The sequence below is a fragment of the Carcharhinus amblyrhynchos genome, unplaced genomic scaffold (genome assembly GCF_965287045.1).
Source record: "Carcharhinus amblyrhynchos unplaced genomic scaffold, sCarAmb.v2.hapA scaffold_684, whole genome shotgun sequence".
In the NCBI taxonomy this organism is placed as follows: Eukaryota; Metazoa; Chordata; class Chondrichthyes; order Carcharhiniformes; family Carcharhinidae; genus Carcharhinus; species Carcharhinus amblyrhynchos.
In genome coordinates this window covers 18,588-37,500 of record NW_027650424.1, presented here as the reverse complement: position 1 = coordinate 37,500, position 18,913 = coordinate 18,588, and the positions used below count along the sequence as shown (strand labels likewise).

The 18,913-nt window shown below is 53.3% G+C and overlaps 1 protein-coding gene across 1 annotated transcript in view; it reads right to left on the bottom strand.

The window, feature by feature from the left end:
* The window catches only part of LOC145339809 (voltage-gated potassium channel subunit beta-2-like), a 53,270-nt gene extending 34,607 nt beyond the window's left edge, over positions 1 to 18,663 (bottom strand). The window contains exons 1-5 of the mRNA XM_080184336.1: positions 18,362 to 18,663; positions 9,923 to 9,966; positions 6,628 to 6,665; positions 2,662 to 2,741; positions 261 to 305 (exon numbers count right to left, since the gene is read on the bottom strand). Coding sequence (XP_080040462.1) covers positions 261 to 305; positions 2,662 to 2,741; positions 6,628 to 6,665; positions 9,923 to 9,966; positions 18,362 to 18,663 — 509 coding nt within the window. The remainder of the gene's footprint in view (positions 1 to 260; positions 306 to 2,661; positions 2,742 to 6,627; positions 6,666 to 9,922; positions 9,967 to 18,361) is intronic.
* Between the last annotated feature and the right edge of the window lie 250 nt (positions 18,664 to 18,913).

Genomic DNA, 18,913 nt, shown 5'->3' with positions numbered 1-18,913 from the left:
CCCCCTCCTCTTCTCCCCCTTCCCCGTCCCTCTCCCCACCCTCCCTCCCCTTCTCCCCCTCCTCTTCTCACCCTCCTCTTCTCACCCTCCTCTTCTCACCCTCCCTCCCCTTCTCCCTCTTCCCTCTCCCCTTCCCCAGTCCCTCTCCTCCACCCCTCCCCCTTCCCCTGCCCCCCCCCCTCCCCTCACTCCTCCACCCCCTCCCCTCACTCCTCCACCCCCTCACTCCTCCTCCACCCCCTCAGGTAAATCGTCCCTACCTCCAGCCTTTCTTCTTAATGATATTCCCCAGTATCACCTCAGCCCTAGAGAGGGAGGGAAAGAGGCAAATGGTCATTGGCATCCATTGGGCATTGGGACCCCAGAATTAAGGCCTCCTCCGCTCGCTAGGCCCGAGTCTTGGCACTGGGGCTCTCGGTGGCAACACAGGGAAAATTGGGGTGAGGGGTCGGGCGCAGGTGCCCTGACACGGACTCGATCACCCCCCCCAACTCTCTTCCGCCCCCCTTGGCCAAGTAACTAGGCATCCCTGTGCCAGGCTACAGTTTATTTTTGTTCATTGAATGGGGTGTGGGCATCGCTGGCTGGGCCCAGCTTTATTACCCATTCCTAGTTGCCCTTGGAGGGCAGTTGAGACTCACCCACATTGCTGTCCTTCAAGGGCTCTGGTGTCCCAGGTAGGCCAGATCGGGTAAGGACGGCAGATTTCCTCCCCTAAAGGACATTAGTGAACCAGGTGGGTTTGAATGACAACCGAGACTGCACGTTCTCCCCATGTCTGCGTGGGTTTCCTCCAGGTGCTCTGGTTTCCTCTCACAGTAAAGAAGGATAGGTGGATTAGCCACGTTAAATTGCCCCTTAGTGTCCAAAGATGTGTAGGTTAGGTGGATTGGCCATGCTAAATTTCCCCTTAGTGACCAAAGATGTGTAGGTTAGGTGGATTGGCCATGCTAAATTGTCCCTTAGTGTCCAAAGATGTGTAGGTTAGGTGGATTGGCCATGCTAAATTGTCCCTTAGTGTCCAAAGATGTGTAGGTTAGGTGGATTGGCCATGCTAAATTGCTAGTGACCAAAGATGTGTAGGTTAGGTGGATTGGCCATGCTAAATTGCCCCTTAGTGTCCAAAGATGTGCAGGTTAGGTGGATTGGCCATGCTAAATTGTCCCTTAGTGTCCAAAGATGTGTAGGTTAGGTGGATTGGCCATGCTAAATTGCCCCTTAGTGTCCAAAGATGTGTAGGTTAGGTGGATTGGCCATGCTAAATTGCCCCTTAATGTCCAAAGATGTATAGGTTAGGTGGATTGGCCGTGCTAAATTGCCCCTTAGTGTCCAAAGATGTGCAGGTTAGGTGGATTGGCCATGCTAAATTGCCCCTTAGTGTCCAAAGATGTGCAGGTTAGGTGGATTGGCCATGCTAAATTGCCCCTTAGTGTCCAAAGATATGTAGGTTAGGTGGATTGGCCGTGCTAAATTGCCCCTTAGTGTCCAAAGATGTGCAGGTTAGGTGGATTGGCCATGCTAAATTGCCCCTTAGTGTCCAAAGATGTGCAGGTTAGGTGGATTGGCCATGCTAAATTGTCCCTTAGTGTCCAAAGATGTGCAGGTTAGGTGGATTGGCCATGCTAAATTGCCCCTTAGTGTCCAAAGATGTGTAGGTTAGGTGGATTGGCCATGCTAAATTGTCCCTTAGTGTCCAAAGATGTGTAGGTTAGGTGGATTGGCCATGCTAAATTGTCCCTTAGTGTCCAAAGATGTGCAGGTTAGGTGGATTGGCCATGCTAAATTGCCCTTTAGTGTCCAAAGATGGCAGGTTAGGTGGATTGGCCATGCTAAATTGCCCCTTAGTGTCCAAAGATGTGCGGGTTGGGTGGATTGGCCGTGCTAAATTGCCCCTTAGTGTCCAAAGATGGCAGGTTAGGTGGATTGGCCATGCTAAATTGCCCCTTAGTGTCCAAAGATGTGCGGGTTGGGTGGATTGGCCATGCTAAATTGCCGCTTAGTGTTGAGAAACTAAACGTCGAGTGTTCTGGGGATAGGGCTTGGGGTTAGTGCAGACTCAATGGGCTGAATGGCCTCCTTCTGTGCTTATACGGATTGTATGATTCTGTGACAGCGAGTTTCCATTAGACGTTTAATTCTAGATTTTTATTGAATTTAAATGTCACCGTCTGCCGAGGTGGGATTCGAACCTGGGTCCCCGGAGCCTTCCTTCGGATCCCTGGACTACTAGTCCAGCGACAATGCCAATACGCCACTGCCTCCCCGGGACATGTTTCCTACGGGTTTCCTGCTACGGTGCTCGCTCCCTTGGCGAGGGGGGACCTGTCTTAGTGGTGACTGGAGGCCTCAAATATGGCCCTAAGGCCTACTTTTTCCTTACTTTCCTTCCCCAATATTTTGGTCACGTGCTTTGATTTGGGCTTCTGTGGGGTTCATAGCCTGGATTTGGGGCCTAGGTAGGCCTCACTGCAGCTAGGAAGTGTGGCGGGGGTTGTTGTATCTCGGGTGCGAGTTGAGGGGGTGAGGAGTCACAGCGAGAAGGCCAATATCTCGGCCTTGGTGACTCGCGGGGCCTACGAGAGCCTTCTCTTGACAGCGACGATCCCCGTGCAGGCTCGACTCCCCCAATAGGAAAATCGGATAGACTTCCCCGTGACGTACTTGCCGGATGCGTAGATCTCCGAGGTGTCGAAGAGGTTGACCCCATTCTCGTAGGCGACGGTCAGGATGTCCTCGGCTGCCTGCGGGGAGGGAGGCCGGAGTGAGTGTGAGGCACTGAGTGAGAGTGAGGCATTGAGTGAGAGTGAGGCACCGAGTGAGAGTGAGGCATCGAGTGAGAGTGAGGCATCGAGTGAGAGTGAGAGTGAGGCATCGAGTGAGAGTGAGGCATCGAGTGAGAGTGAGGCACCGAGTGAGTGTGAGGCACCGAGCAAGAGTGAGGCACCGAGTGAAAGTGAGGCTTTGAGTGAGAGTGAGGTACCGAGTGAGAGTGAGGCATTGAGTGAGTGTGAGGCACTGAGTGAGAGTGAGGCACCGAGTGAGAGTGAGGCACCGAGTGAAAGTGAGGCTTTGAGTGAGTGTGAGTCACCGAGTGAGTGTGAGGCATTGAGTGAGTGTGAGGCACCGAGTGAGAGTGAGGCACTGAGTGAGAGTGAGGCACCGAGTGAGAGTGAGAGTGAGGCACCGAGTGAAAGTGAAGCTTTGAGTGAGTGTGAGTCACCGAGTGAGTGTGAGGCATTGAGTGAGTGTGAGGCACCGAGTGAGAGTGAGGCATCGAGTGAGAGTGAGGCATCGAGTGAGAGTGAGGCACTGAGTGAGAGTGAGGCACCGAGTGAGAGTGAGAGTGAGGCACCGAGTGAAAGTGAAGCTTTGAGTGAGTGTGAGTCACCGAGTGAGAGTGAAGCACCGAATGAGTGTGAGGCACCGAGTGAGTGTGAGGCACTGAGTGAGAGTGAGGCACCGAGTGAAAGTGAGGCTTTGAGTGAGTGTGAGTCACCGAGTGAGAGTGAGGCATCGAGTGAGAGTGAGGCATCGAGTGAGAGTGAGAGTGAGGCACCGAGTGAGTGTGAGGAACCGAGTGAGTGTGAGGCACCGAGTGAGTGTGAGGCACCGAGTGAGAGTGAGGCACCGAGTGAGAGTGAGGCACCGACTGAGAGTGAGGCATCGCGTGAGAGTGAGGCACCGAGTGAGAGTGAGAAGGGGTGGGAGGAGGGAGGGTGGTGGGGAACGGGTGGGAAGGAGAGAGGGGAAAGAGAGGAAGTGGAGGGAAGAGAGGGGGTGGGGGAGAGAGAGGTGGGAGAGAGGAAAGAGGAGGGAGAGGGATGGGGGTGGAAGGGAGGGGGGGTGAGAGGAGGGGAGAAAGACAGAGGGAGAGTGGAAGTGGGGAGGATGTGGTGGATAGCTGTGGGGGGAGAGGGGGGAGGGCAGGAGAGAAGGGAGAGTGGGGGAGAGGGGGAACGGGGAGAGGAAGGAGGGGGACCGGGGGGAGGGGGGTTGATATCCAGCTTAGCTTTGGAGAAATGTTTCAATATTTATCAGTGAAGGTCTGGGCTCTGATCTGGGGTCTGATCTGGGGTCTGGTCTGGGCTCTGATCTGGGGTCTGATCTGGGCTCTGATCTGGGGTCTGATCTGGGCTCTGATCTGGGCTCTGATCTGGGGTCTGATCTGGGCTCTGATCTGGGCTCTGATCTGGGGTCTGATCTGGGGTCTGGTCTGGGGTCTGATCTGGGGTCTGATCTGGGGTCTGGTCTGGGGTTTGGTCTGGGCTCTGATCTGGGGTCTGGTCTGGGGTTTGGTCTGGGGTTTGGTCTGGGGTCTGGTCTGGGGTTTGGTCTGGGCTCTGATCTGGGGTTTGGTCTGGGGTTTGGTCTGGGGTTTGGTGCCGGGGGGGGGGGGGTGCGGATTTGGACTGAGTTGAGGGGACAGGAACGTGGGGCTGAATAGGGAGGGGTTCATGTCCACATTAGTCTGAGACTGGGAGGACGGGCTGCCCACTATCCAGAACTGGCCCTGGAGTTTCCCGGAACAGGAAAACAATCTCCAGGTTCACAACAGTGTCCCACCCTGGGGAAACATGACCAGGACATTGAAGAAAGATTGGGGCCTTTTCTTTGGTCATTTTCTTTCAACATTTCTCTTTTCCAGGTATAAAGAATGATAAAAATGGGGAAAAGAGATTGGCTGAGTGCCAAACATAGTGGGTTTTCTCCAGGTGCTCTGGTTTCCTCCCACACTCCAAAGATGTGTAGGTTAGGTGGATTGGCCATGCTAAATTGTCCCTTAATGTCCAAAGATGTGCAGGTTAGGTGGATTGGCCATGTTAAATTGTCCCTTAGTGTCCAAAGATGTGTAGGTTAGGTGGATTGGCCATGCTAAATTGTCCCTTAATGTCCAAAGATGTGCAGGTTAGGTGGATTGGCCATGTTAAATTGTCCCTTAGTGTCCAAAGATGTGTAGGTTAGGTGGATTGGCCATGCTAAATTGTCCCTTAGTGTCCAAAGATGTGTAGGTTAGGTGGATTGGCCATGCTAAATTGTCCCTTAGTGTCTAAAGATGTGTAGGTTAGGTGGATTGGCCATGCTAAATTGTCCCTTAGTGTCCAAAGATGTGCAGGTTAGGTGGATTGGCCATGCTAAATTGCCCCTTAGTGTCCAAAGATGTGCAGGTTAGGTGGATTGGCCATGCTAAATTGTCCCTTAGTGTCTAAAGATGTGTAGGTTAGGTGGATTGGCCATGCTAAATTGTCCCTTAGTGTCTAAAGATGTGCGGGTTAGGTGGATTGGCCATGCTAAATTGCCCCTTAGTGTCCAAAGATGTGCAGGTTAGGTGGATTGGCCATGCTAAATTGCCCCTTAGTGTCCAAAGATGTGCGGGTTAGGTGGATTGGCCATGCTAAATTGTCCCTTAGTGTCCAAAGATGTGCAGGTTAGGTGGATTGGCCATGCTAAATTGCCCCTTAGTGTCTAAAGATGTGTAGGTTAGGTGGATTGGCCATGCTAAATTGTCCCTTAGTGTCCAAAGATGTGCGGGTTAGGTGGATTGGCCATGCTAAATTGTCCCTTAGTGTCTAAAGATGTGTAGGTTAGGTGGATTGGCCATGCTAAATTGTCCCTTAGTGTCCAAAGATGTGCGGGTTAGGTGGATTGGCCATGCTAAAATTGTCCCTTAGTGTCCAAAGATGTGCAGGTTAGGTGGATTGGCCATGCTAAATTGCCCCTTAGTGTCCAAAGATGTGCAGGTTAGGTGGATTGGCCATGCTAAATTGTCCCTTAGTGTCTAAAGATGTGTAGGTTAGGTGGATTGGCCATGCTAAATTGCCCCTTAGTGTCCAAAGATGTGCAGGTTAGATGGATTGGCCATGCTAAATTGCCCCTTAGTGTCCAAAGATGTGCAGGTTAGATGGATTGGCCATGCTAAATTGCCCCTTAGTGTCCAAAGATGTGCAGGTTAGGTGGATTGGCCATGCTAAATTGTCCCTTAGTGTCCAAAGATGTGCAGGTTAGGTGGATTGGCCATGCTAAATTGTCCCTTAGTGTCCAAAGATGTGCAGGTTAGGTGGATTGGCCATGCTAAATTGTCCCTTAGTGTCCAAAGATGTGCAGGTTAGGTGGATTGGCCATGCTAAATTGTCCCTTAGTGTCCAAAGATGTGCAGGTTAGGTGGATTGGCCGTGCTAAATTGTCCCTTAGTGTCAAAAGATGTGCAGCTCTGTCAGAGGGTCAGTGCAGTCCCGATACTCTCCTTCTGCCCTGGAACAATTCCGTGAATCTGGGCTGGAAGACTCAGGATGGAGTGGGAACAGAAGGTGTTTGGCAAAGCAGCGGTGGTGACAGGAGGAAAGATCTTCCCGTGTAGCGGGTGGTCGGGATCTGGAAGGTGCTTCCCGAGAGAGGGAGACCTAGAGGCAGATCCACTCGGTCCCTCGGGGAGGGAGTGGAATTATCAGGGATGGTATATCCGGGCTGCAGAAAAGGTGGGGAAATGGGACATACTGGTTTGTTCCTGCAGAGACAGAGGGAGCTAGCACGAACAGGATGGAGCGAATGGCCACTTTCTGTGCAGACTGGTCGAGCAGGGCAGTAAAGCTTGGGGAAGGAGTGACGTTAACCAGGTCTCCGAGTGCTCACCTCCTCCGAAATCTGAGACCCGATCGTAACCCAACTTCCTGCAACCAAATAAACAGGTCAATATTTTCCATGGAAGTGGTGGGAGAGATTGAACTCACGCACACAGTGCGGCGATCTGACAGTGCGGCGCTCCCTCAGCACTGACCCTTAGTTCTGACAGTGCGGCACTCCCTCAGCACTGACCCTCTGACAGTGCGGCACTCCCTCAGCACTGACCTCTTGACAGTGCGCCTCCCTCAGCACTGACCCTCTGACAGTGCGGCACTCCCTCAGCACTGACCCTCTGACAGTGCGGCACTCCCTCAGCACTGACCCTCTGACAGTGCGGCACTCCCTCAGCACTGACCCTCTGACAGTGCGGCACTCCCTCAGCACTGACCCTCTGACAGTGCGGCACTCCCTCAGCACTGACCCTCTGACAGTGCGGCACTCCCTCAGCACTGACCCTCTGACATGCCCTCTGACAGTGCGGCACTCCCTCAGCACTGACCCTCTGACAGTGCGGCACTCCCTCAGCACTGACCCTCTGACAGTGTGGCACTCCCCTCAGCACTGACCCTCTGACAGTGCGGCACTCCCTCAGCACTGACCCTCTGACAGTGCGGCACCCCCTCAGCACTGACCCTCTGACAGTGCGGCACTCCCTCAGCACTGACCCTCTGACAGTGCGGCACTCCCTCAGCACTGACCCTCTGACAGTGCGGCACTCCCTCAGCACTGACCCTCTGACAGTGCGGCACTCCCTCAGCACTGACCCTCTGACAGTGCGGCGCTCCCTCAGCACTGACCCTCTGACAGTGCGGCGCTCCCTCAGCACTGACCCTCTGACAGTGCGGCGCTCCCTCAGCACTGACCCTCTGACAGTGCGGCACTCCCTCAGCACTGACCCTCTGACAGTGCGGCGCTCCCTCAGCACTGACCCTCTGACAGTGCGGCGCTCCCTCAGCACTGACCCTCTGACAGTGCGGCACTCCCTCAGCACTGACCCTCTGACAGTGCGGCGCTCCCTCAGCACTGACCCTCTGACAGTGCGGCACTCCCTCAGCACTGACCCTCTGACAGTGCGGCACTCCCTCAGCACTGACCCTCTGACAGTGCGGCGCTCCCTCAGCACTGACCCTCTGACAGTGCGGCACTCCCTCAGCACTGACCCTCTGACAGTGCAGGCACTCCCTCAGCACTGACCCTCTGACAGTGCGGCACTCCCTCAGCACTGACCCTCTGACAGTGCGGCACTCCCTCAGCACTGACCCTCTGACAGTGCGGCACTCCCTCAGCACTGACCCTCTGACAGTGCGGCACTCCCTCAGCACTGACCCTCTGACAGTGCGGCACTCCCTCAGCACTGACCCTCTGACAGTGCGGCGCTCCCTCAGCACTGACCCTCTGACAGTGCGGCGCTCCCTCAGCACTGACCCTCTGACAGTGCGGCACTCCCTCAGCACTGACCCTCTGACAGTGCGGCGCTCCCCCAGCACTGACCCTCTGACAGTGCGGCACTCCCTCAGCACTGACCCTCTGACAGTGCGGCGCTCCCTCAGCACTGACCCTCTGACAGTGCGGCACTCCCTCAGCACTGACCCTCTGACAGTGCGGCACTCCCTCAGCACTGACCCTCTGACAGTGCGGCGCTCCCTCAGCACTGACCCTCTGACAGTGCGGCGCTCCCTCAGCACTGACCCTCTGACAGTGCGGCGCTCCCTCAGCACTGACCCTCTGACAGTGCGGCACTCCCTCAGCACTGACCCTCTGACAGTGCGGCGCTCCCTCAGCACTGACCCTCTGACAGTGCGGCGCTCCCTCAGCACTGACCCTCTGACAGTGCGGCACTCCCTCAGCACTGACCCTCTGACAGTGCGGCGCTCCCTCAGCACTGACCCTCTGACAGTGCGGCGCTCCCTCAGCACTGACCCTCTGACAGTGCGGCACTCCCTCAGCACTGACCCTCTGACAGTGCGGCACTCCCTCAGCACTGACCCTCTGACAGTGCGGCACCCCCTCAGCACTGACCCTCTGACAGTGCGGCGCTCCCTCAGCACTGACCCTCTGACAGTGCAGCACTCCCTCAGCACTGACCCTCTGACAGTGCGGCGCTCCCTCAGCACTGACCCTCTGACAGTGCGGCACTCCCTCAGCACTGACCCTCTGACAGTGCGGCGCTACCTCAGCACTGACCCTCTGACAGTGCGGCACTCCCTCAGCACTGACCCTCTGACAGTGCGGCACTCCCTCAGCACTGACCCTCTGACAGTGCGGCGCTCCCTCAGCACCGACCCTTTGACAGTGCGGCACTCCCTCAGCACTGACCCTCTGACAGTGCGGCACTCCCTCAGCACTGACCCTCTGACAGTGCGGCACTCCCTCAGCACTGACCCTCTGACAGTGCGGCACTCCCTCAGCACTGACCCTCTGACAGTGCGGCACTCCCTCAGTACTGACCCTCTGACAGTGCGGCACTCCCTCAGCACTGACCCTCTGACAGTGCGGCGCTCCCTCAGCACTGACCCTCTGACAGTGCGGCGCTCCCTCAGCACTGACCCTCTGACAGTGCGGCGCTCCCTCAGCACTGACCCTCTGACAGTGCGGCGCTACCTCAGCACTGACCCTCTGACAGTGCGGCACTCCCTCAGCACTGACCCTCTGACAGTGCGGCACTCCCTCAGCACTGACCCTCTGACAGTGCGGCGCTCCCTCAGCACCGACCCTTTGACAGTGCGGCACTCCCTCAGCACTGACCCTCTGACAGTGCGGCGCTCCCTCAGCACTGACCCTCTGACAGTGCGGCGCTCCCTCAGCACCGACCCTTTGACAGTGCGGCACTCCCTCAGCACTGACCCTCTGACAGTGCGGCACTCCCTCAGCACTGACCCTCTGACAGTGCGGCACTCCCTCAGCACTGACCCTCTGACAGTGCGGCACTCCCTCAGCACTGACCCTCTGACAGTGCGGCGCTCCCTCAGCACCGACCCTCTGACAGTGCGGCACTCCCTCAGCACCGACCCTCTGACAGTGCGGCGCTCCCTCAGCACCGACCCTCTGACAGTGCGGCACTCCCTCAGCACTGACCCTCTGACAGTGCGGCGCTCCCTCAGCACCGACCCTCTGACAGTGCGGCACTCCCTCAGCACTGACCCTCTGACAGTGCGGCACTCCCTCAGTACTGACCCTCTGACAGTGCGGCGCTCCCTCAGCACTGACCCTCTAACCCACCTCATCCCAGGGCCATCACTGATGCTAAGATTCTGAGTACCGATCCATCACACTCAGTCCCAGACACATCCTCACACTTACTCACCTATTCCCACACAAGATACTCGCAGACCAGATTTGCCCAGATTCCTGTAAAAAATATGACAATAATCTGTGTGATCACGAGTACTCCAGTAGCGCGGGGATCAACAACTGCTGTGGAATTAAAGAATAATTAATCGCGCAGTGCAGAGGGAGCTTTACTCTGTCTCTAACCCAGTGCTGTACCTGTCCTGGGAGTGTTTGATGGGGGGACAGTGTAGAGGGAGCTTTACTCCGTATCTAACCCCGTGCTGTACCTGTCCTGGGAGTGTTTGATGGGGGACAGTGTAGAGGGAGCTTTACTCTGTATCTAACCCCGTGCTGTACCTGTCCTGGGAGTGTTTGATGGGGGACAGTGTAGAGGGAGCTTTACTCTGTATCTAACCCCGTGCTGTACCTGTCCTGGGAGTGTTTGATGGGGGGACAGTGTAGAGGGAGCTTTACTCTGTATCTAACCCCGTGCTGTACCTGTCCTGGGAGTGTTTGATGGGGGGACAGTGCAGAGGGAGCTTTACTCTGTCTCTAACCCAGTGCTGTACCTGTCCTGGGAGTGTTTGATGGGGGGACAGTGTAGAGGGAGCTTTACTCCGTATCTAACCCCGTGCTGTACCTGTCCTGGGAGTGTTTGATGGGGACAGTGTAGAGGGAGCTTTACTCTGTATCTAACCTCGTGCTGTACCTTTCCTGGGAGTGTTTGATGGGGGGACAGTGTAGAGGGAGCTTTACTCTGTATCTAACCCCGTGCTGTACCTGTCCTGGGAGTGTTTGATGGGGGGACAGTGTAGAGGGAGCTTTACTCTGTATCTAACCCCGTGCTGTACCTGTCCTGGGAGTGTTTGATGGGGGGACAGTGTAGAGGGAGCTTTACTCTGTATCTAACCCCGTGCTGTACCTGTCCTGGGAGTGTTTGATGGGGGGACAGTGTAGAGGGAGCTTTACTCTGTATCTAACCCCGTGCTGTACCTGTCCTGGGAGTGTTTGATGGGGACAGTGTAGAGGGAGCTTTACTCTGTATCTAACCCCGTGCTGTACCTGTCCTGGGAGTGTTTGATGGGGGGACAGTGTAGAGAGAGCTTTACTCTGTATCTAACCCCGTGCTGTACCTGTCCTGGGAGTGTTTGATGGGGGGACAGTGTAGAGGGAGCTTTACTCTGTATCTAACCCCGTGTTGTACCTGTCCTGGGAGTGTTTGATGGGGGGGACAGTGTAGAGGGAGCTTTACTCTGTATCTAACCCCGTGCTGTACCTGTCCTGGGAGTGTTTGATGGGGGACAGTGTAGAGGGAGCTTTACTCTGTACCTAACCCCGTGCTGTCCCTGTCCTGGGAGTGTTTGATGGGGGGACAGTGTAGAGGGAGCTTTACTCTGTATCTAACCCCGTGCTGTCCCTGTCCTGGGAGTGTTTGATGGGGGGACAGTGTAGAGGGAGCTTTACTCTGTATCTAACCCCGTGCTGTACCTGTCCTGGGAGTGTTTGATGGGGGGACAGTGTAGAGGGAGCTTTACTCTGTATCTAACCCCGTGCTGTACCTGTCCTGGGAGTGTTTGATGGGGGGACAGTGTCGAGGGAGCTTTACTCTGTATCTAACCCCGTGCTGTACCTGTCCTGGGAGTGTTTGATGGGGGGACAGTGTAGAGGGAGCTTTACTCTGTATCTAACCCCGTGCTGTACCTGTCCTGGGAGTGTTTGATGGGGGACAGTGTAGAGGGAGCTTTACTCTGTATCTAACCCCGTGCTGTACCTGTCCTGGGAGTGTTTGATGGGGGGACAGTGTAGAGGGAGCTTTACTCTGTATCTAACCCCGTGCTGTACCTGTCCTGGGAGTGTTTGATGGGGGGACAGTGTAGAGGGAGCTTTACTCTGTATCTAACCCCGTGCTGTACCTGTCCTGGGAGTGTTTGATGGGGGACAGTGTAGAGGGAGCTTTACTCTGTATCTAATCCCGTGCTGTACAAATCCCCTAATTTAAGGTGAATTGTCTTTCCCCAGAGAGTGAAATTCGCTCCCACGGGAGAGTGGGGGAGAATGTGGGACTCGCTCCCACGGGGGGAGTGGGGGAGAAGGTGGGACTCACTCCCACGGGGAGAGTGGGGGAGGTGGATAGCATTGAGACATTGAAAGTGGGGGAAGGTGGATGAACTCATGAAGGGAGGAATTAATGGAAGAATTTTCTGATTGGGTGGGATGATGGGGGGGCAGTGGGATGCGAGAGGGGGTTGGCGTTGAAATCTCAAAGCAGGAGGAGGCCATTTGGCCCTCTGAGCCTGCTCTACCATTCATTTCGATCGTGACTGATCATCATCTTCCCAAAATATTCCAAGTCACCAGTTTGCAGGGAAGCAGGAGTATATCCAGCTTTTTCTCCTTAGCGTGAAGAATCTCCGTACATCACAGGGCGTGATTCATTCCGGATATCCAAAGGCCTGACCTGTTCCCGCTGGAGAAGCCGGCTGAATAGCGCTGAGGGCGCCATTGCGCACGCGCAGATCTGTCAGAGCGGGGATCGGCTCACGTGCGCAGTGGCCCCCCCTATTGCCGTCTCCCCTGTCAGGTGCCAGTCCCGCAAACCCCCATCGCTGTGACCCACTACCCCACACATATCCATCCCCGTTCACCGGCTCCCGGATTTCCCCGATGTTTTCCCCCCCACACCATCCGCCAGCCCGATCTCCCGTAAGCCCCCCCAACCCAGGCGGCCCACCGCCCTCCTCTCCCCTCCCCGCCACTCATCCCTGGTCACCCTCTCCCCTCCCTCTGCCACCAATCTCAATGCAGAGTGGCAGTGGCAGTTCACTCCACCCCCCCCTCCCACCCATGCCCTGCCAATTGCCCACCCCTGCCCCTCTGATATCATCCCTTTGGCGCTGCCCGATTCCTGGTGGGCATTGCCAGTTTGCCACCTTGGGCAGTGCCAGGGTGCCAGGCTGGCAGTGCCAGGCCCAACCCTTCCCTGACCTCCGACCTCCTGGGGAGAGGGGAATGGGGAGACTCAATAGCCTCACTTCTCTCCAGCAGGATATGAGCCCCATTCGTGGGAATCAGGTATAATACCCTGCTGATCTTATCCCGGCATTGGTCACGGGGAGGTGGGGTGGAGGGTGGGTGGGGGAGCAGTTTGGTGGGGGGACGGAGGCGGGGAGAGACGCTACTGGACCCGGAGACTTCCGCTCCAGGCCCGCTAATGATATTGAAATATGGGTTTCCATTTTGAAATCAGCTCCGCAGTGAGTTGTGGCACAGTCGCTACGTTTGCAGATGATACAAAGAAATGTAGAGGGACAGGTAGTATTGAGGAAGCAGTGAGGGCTACAGAAGGACTTGGACAGGTTCAGAGAGTGGGCAAAGAAGTGGCAGATGGAATACCAAGTGGAAAAGTGTGAGGTTATGCGCTTTGGAAGGAGGAAATGGAGGCACAGACTATTTTCCAAATGGGGAAATGCTTAGGAAATCAGAAATACAACGGGACTTGGGGGTCATTGTTCAAGATTCTCTTAAGGTTAACGTGCAGGTTCAGTCGGCAGTTAGGAAGGCAAATGCAATGTTAGCATTCATGTCGAGAGGGCTAGAATACAAGAGCAGGGATGTACTTCTGAGGCTGTATCAGGCTCTGGACAGACCCCCATTTGGATTATTGTGGGCAGTTTTGGGCTCTACATCTAAGGAAGGATGTGCCGGCCTTGGAAAGGGTCCAGAGGAGGTTCACAAGAATGATCCCTGGAATGGAGAGCTTGTTGTATGAGGAACGGTTGAGGACTCTTGTTGGAGTTTAGAAGGATGGAGGTGGGGGGGGATCTTATTGAAACTTAGAGGATACTGCGAGGCCCTGGATAGAGTGGACACGGAGAGGATGTTTCCACCAGTGGGAAAAACTAGAACCAGAGGGGCACAGCCTCGGGCTAAAGGGACGATGCTTGAAAACAGAGATGAGGAATTTCTCCAGTGGGGTATCTGTGGAACTCTTTGCCACAGAGGAGGCCAGGTCACTGAGTGTCTTTAAGACAGAGATAGAGAGGGTCCTGATTAATAAGGGGATCGGGGGAAAAGGCAGGAGAATGGGGGATGAGAAAAATATTAGCCGTGACAGAATGGCAGAGCAGATTTGATGGGCCGAGTGGCCTAATTCTGCTTCTATGTCAATGTTTTTTCAGTCTTACGGAGTTGGTTACCGTGAGAGTCCTTGCCTGGGAGACACGCAGAGGCAATGGCACCCATTGGGATGCCCGTAAACGGCCTCCGCTGATATCTCCGGGTCCGTGGCGTCGCTGGGAGAATCCCCCCCAACCCCCCACACCGAGCTTACATCCTTCGGTAGCTAATTCCACAGGCCGATCGCATTCTGGGTGAAGATATATCTCCATTTCGGTAGGAATAACAGATGTGTCGAGTATAGGGCTAACGGGACGACTTTGAATAGTGTGGATGAACAGAGGGATCTAGGTGTATGTGTACATAGATCCCTGAAAGTTGGGAATCAAGTAGATAAGGTTGTTAAGAAGGCGTACGGTGTCTTGGCGTTTATTGGTAGGGGGATTGAATTTAGGAGTCGCAGCGTCATGTTGCAACTGTACACAACTCTGGTGCGGCCGCACTTGGAGTACTGTGTGCAGTTCTGGTCCCCACATTACAGGAAGGATGTGGAGGCTTTGGAGAGGGTGCAGAGGAGGTTTACCAGGATGTTGCCTGGTATGGAGGGGAGGTCCTGTGAGGAGAGACTGAGGGATTTGGGGTTGTTTTCACTGGAAAGAAGGCGGCTAAGAGGGGATCTAATAGAAACATATAAGATGATTAGAGGTTTAGATAGGGTGGATGGTGATAGCCTGTTTCCTTGGATGGAGAAAGCTAGCACGAAGGGGCATGGCTTTAAATTAAGGGGTGGTAGTTATAGGACGGATGTCAGGGGTAGGTTCTTTACCCAGAGGGTGGTGAGGGATTGGAATGCCCTGCCTGCTGCAGTTGTAAATGCGCCTAGTTTGGGGGCGTTTAAGAGATTGGTGGATAGGTTTATGGACGAAAAGGGATTGGTTTAGATTAGTGGGTCAATGTTTTTTTTTAAAAATAAGACTGGTCGGCGCAACATCGTGGGCCGAAGGGCCTGTTCCGCGCTGTAATGTTCTATGTTCTATGTTCTATGTTCCTCGTCTCTGTCCTAAACCTGCACCGTCATCCCCTGTTTCTGGACACCCCCCACCGAACATCGGGATCATGTACCCTATTTCGGAGACCTCAGGAGAGTGGGGGGGGGGACGGAGTCAGAAGGCAGGGAGGGACAATCAGGAACTTGACCCATCTGTTGAGGTTTGAAGGAGAGCTTGAGCGAGGAGATTGGGTTGGAGAGGCTGGAAAGGTTAAAGTTATAGTTTATAAGTCACAAGTAGGCTGACATTAACACTGCGATGAAGTTACCGTGAAAAATGGCCACCTGTTCGGGCAACACTGAGGGAGAATTTAGGCCTGTCTTGGCAGGGGGAGACTCGGTGGGCCGAGTGGCCTAATTCTGCTCCTGTGTATTATGGTCTCACAGTCTTTCAAATGTGGTTAGGGAGGGGATGCCAGTGCTTAGGGCCCCCACGTGGGCAGCTGAAGGCCAACGGTGGGTGAAGAGGGAGACGGGGAGCAGGACTGATGGTTGACTCACCATCACCACGTCACACACCCCTGTCAATATCAACGGGGACAAAGTGGAAATGCTCGAGAGCTTCAAGTTTCGAGGTACTTAGATCACCAACAACCTGTCCTGGTCCCCCGCATGCCGACACTATAGTTAAGAAAGCCCCCCCAACGCCTCTACTTTCTCAGAAGACTAAGGAAATTTGGCATGTCCGCTACGACTCTCACCAACTTTTACAGATGCCCCATAGAAAGCATTCTTTCTGGTTGTATCACAGCTCGGTCTGGGCTCCTGCTCTGCCCAAGACCACAAGGAACTACAAAGGGTTGTGAATGTAGCCCAATCCATCACACAAACCAGCCTCCCATCCACTGACTCTGTCTACACTTCCCGCTGCCTCGGGAAAAGCATAATCAAGGACCCCACACACACCCCGGACATTCTCTCTTCCACCTTCTTCCGTCGGGAAAAAGATACAAAAGTCTGAGGTCCCGTACCGACCGACTCAAGAACAGCTTCTTCCCTGCTGCTGTCAGACTTTTAAATGGACCTACCTCACATTAAGTTGATCTTTCTCTACACCCTAGCTATGACTGTGACACTACATTCTGCACTCTCCCGTCTCCTTCTCCCCTATGTACTCTATGAACTGTATGCTTTGTCTGTATAGCGCACAAGAAACAATACTTTTCACCGTATCCCAATACATGTGACAATAATAAATCAAATCCTTCTCCCCTATGTACTCTATGAATAGTATGTTTTATACATCAAGTTGATCTTTCTCTACACCCTAGCTATGACTGTAACACTACATTCTGCACTCTCTCCTTTCCTTCTCTATGAATGGTATGCTTTGTCTGTATAGCGCGCAAGAAACAATACTTTTCACTGTATCCCAATACATGTGACGATAATAAATCAAATTAAATCAAATCAAAAGCTTGATATGGCTCCTGCTCTGCCCAAGACCGCAAGAAACTACAAAAAGGTTGTGAATGTAGCCCAATCCATCTCACAAACCAGCCTCCCATCCACTGACTCTGTCTACACTTCCCACTGCCTCGGGGAAAAGCAGCCGGCATAATCAAGGACCCCACACACCCCGGACATTCTCTCTTCCACCTTCTTCTGTCGGGAAAAAGATACAAAAGTCTGAGGTCCCGTACCGACCGACTCAAGAACAGCTTCTTCCCTGCTGCTGTCAGACTTTTGAATGGACCTACCTCGCATTAAGTTGATCTTTCTCTACACCCTAGCTATGACTGTAACACTACATTCTGCACTCTCCCGTCTCCTTCTCCCCTATGTACTCTATGAACTGTATGCTTTGTCTGTATAGCGCGCAAGAAACAATACTTTTCACCGTATCCCAATACATGTGACAATAATAAATCAAATCCTTCTCCCCTATGTACTCTATGAATAGTATGTTTTATGTATTAAGTTGATCTTTCTCTACCTCTTAGCTATGACGGCAACACTACATTCTGCACTCTCTCCTTTCCTTCTCTATGAATGGTATGCTTTGTCTGTATAGTGCACAAGAAACAATACTTTTCACTGTATCCCAATACATGTGACAATAATAAATCAAATCCTTCTCCCCTATGTACTCTATGAATGGTATGTTTTATACATCAAATTGATCTTTCTCTACACCCTAGCTATGACTGTAACACTACATTCTGCACTCTCTCTCCTTTCCTTCTCTATGAATGGTATGCTTTGTATAGTGTGCAAGAAACAATACTTTTCACTGTATCCCAATACATGTGACAATAATAAATCAAATCCTTCTCCCCTATGTACTCTATGAATAGTATGTTTTATACATCAAGTTGATCTTTCTCTACACCCTAGCTATGACTGTAACACTACATTCTGCACTCTCTCCTTTCCTTCTCTATGAATGGTATGCTTTGTCTGTATCGTGTGCAAGAAACAATACTTTTCACTGTATCCCAATACATGTGACAATAATAAATCAAATCAAATCCTTCTCCCCTATGTACTCTGTGAATAGTATGTTTAATACATCAAGTTGATCTTTCTCTACACCCTGGCTATGACTGTAACACTACATTCTGCACTCTCTCCTTTCCTTCTCTATGAATGGTATGCTTTGTCTGTATAGCGCGCAAGAAACAATACTTTTCACTGTATCCCAATACACGTGACAATAATAAATCAAATCCTTCTCCCCTATGTACTCTATGAATGGTATGTTTTATACATCAAGTTGATCTTTCTCTACACCCTAGCTGTGACTGTAACACTACATTCTGCACTCTCTCCTTTCCTTCTCTATGATCGGTATGCTTTGTCTGTATGGCATGCAAGAAACAATACTTTTCACTGTGTCCCGATACACGTGACAATAATAAATCAAATCCTTCTCCCCTATGTACTCTATGAACAGTATGCTTTATCTGTATAGCGCGCAAGAAACAATACTTTTCACTGTATCCCAATACACGTGACAATAATAAATCAAATCCTTCTCCCCTATGTACTCTATGAACGGTATGCTTTGTCTGTATAGTGCGCAAGAAACAATACTTTTCACTGTATCCCAATACACGTGACAAAGAACAAAGAACAGCACAGGAAACAGGCCCTTTGTCCCTACAAGCCCACGCCACCCATTTTAACCCTCGGTGAGTGCCTTGTTCAAGTCTCTCTTCTACCTCTGACTTTTGTCTACATCGAGTGGAACTCCACAATAAAGGGGTGCAAATTTAGGGGATTCTGTGTGCGCCAGATTCAGGGAGGTCTCATTTATTGACACCAAATCAGTGACAATAATAAATCGGACAGCGTTGCCGCTCTGACCTGTAGACCATGCCGGTTCGCTCTGCAGTGGTGTCGCCCAGCGAGAGTTGGCACTCCCGGAGGAACATCTCCAGCCTGCGTTGCTCCAGAAGCTTCCCGCCATCCCCGGTGAGCTGGTCCTCCCGAACTCCGAAGCTCTTGCCCATGGCCGTCTGGACGGGGGGCCCCAGCAGCTTGGGTTTCTTGTGGGTGTTCAACCCGTACAGCTCTTCCACCGAGAACTTGGCCCGAGCTGCGGCGGCGCCTCCCCCGCCTCCTCCTCCTCCTCCTCCTCCCCCTCCACCAGACCGCGAGCCCACCATGGGTGCCTCTCCTGTCTCTCTCTCTCTCTCCTCTCGACCCGTCAGACCCTCCTCAGATTCCCCTCTCTCTCTCTCTCTCTCTGCGCACCAGTGCTGCGGTGGACTCTGTGAGTCAGGACAGGAGAGGGGAACAGGAGCTGTGTGTGAGTGTGTGTGTGTGTGTGTGTGTACGCACGCCTCTCTCTCTCACACTCCAGCAGCGACACTACCTGCTGTGACACACACACACACACACCTTCCCCGCGAACAG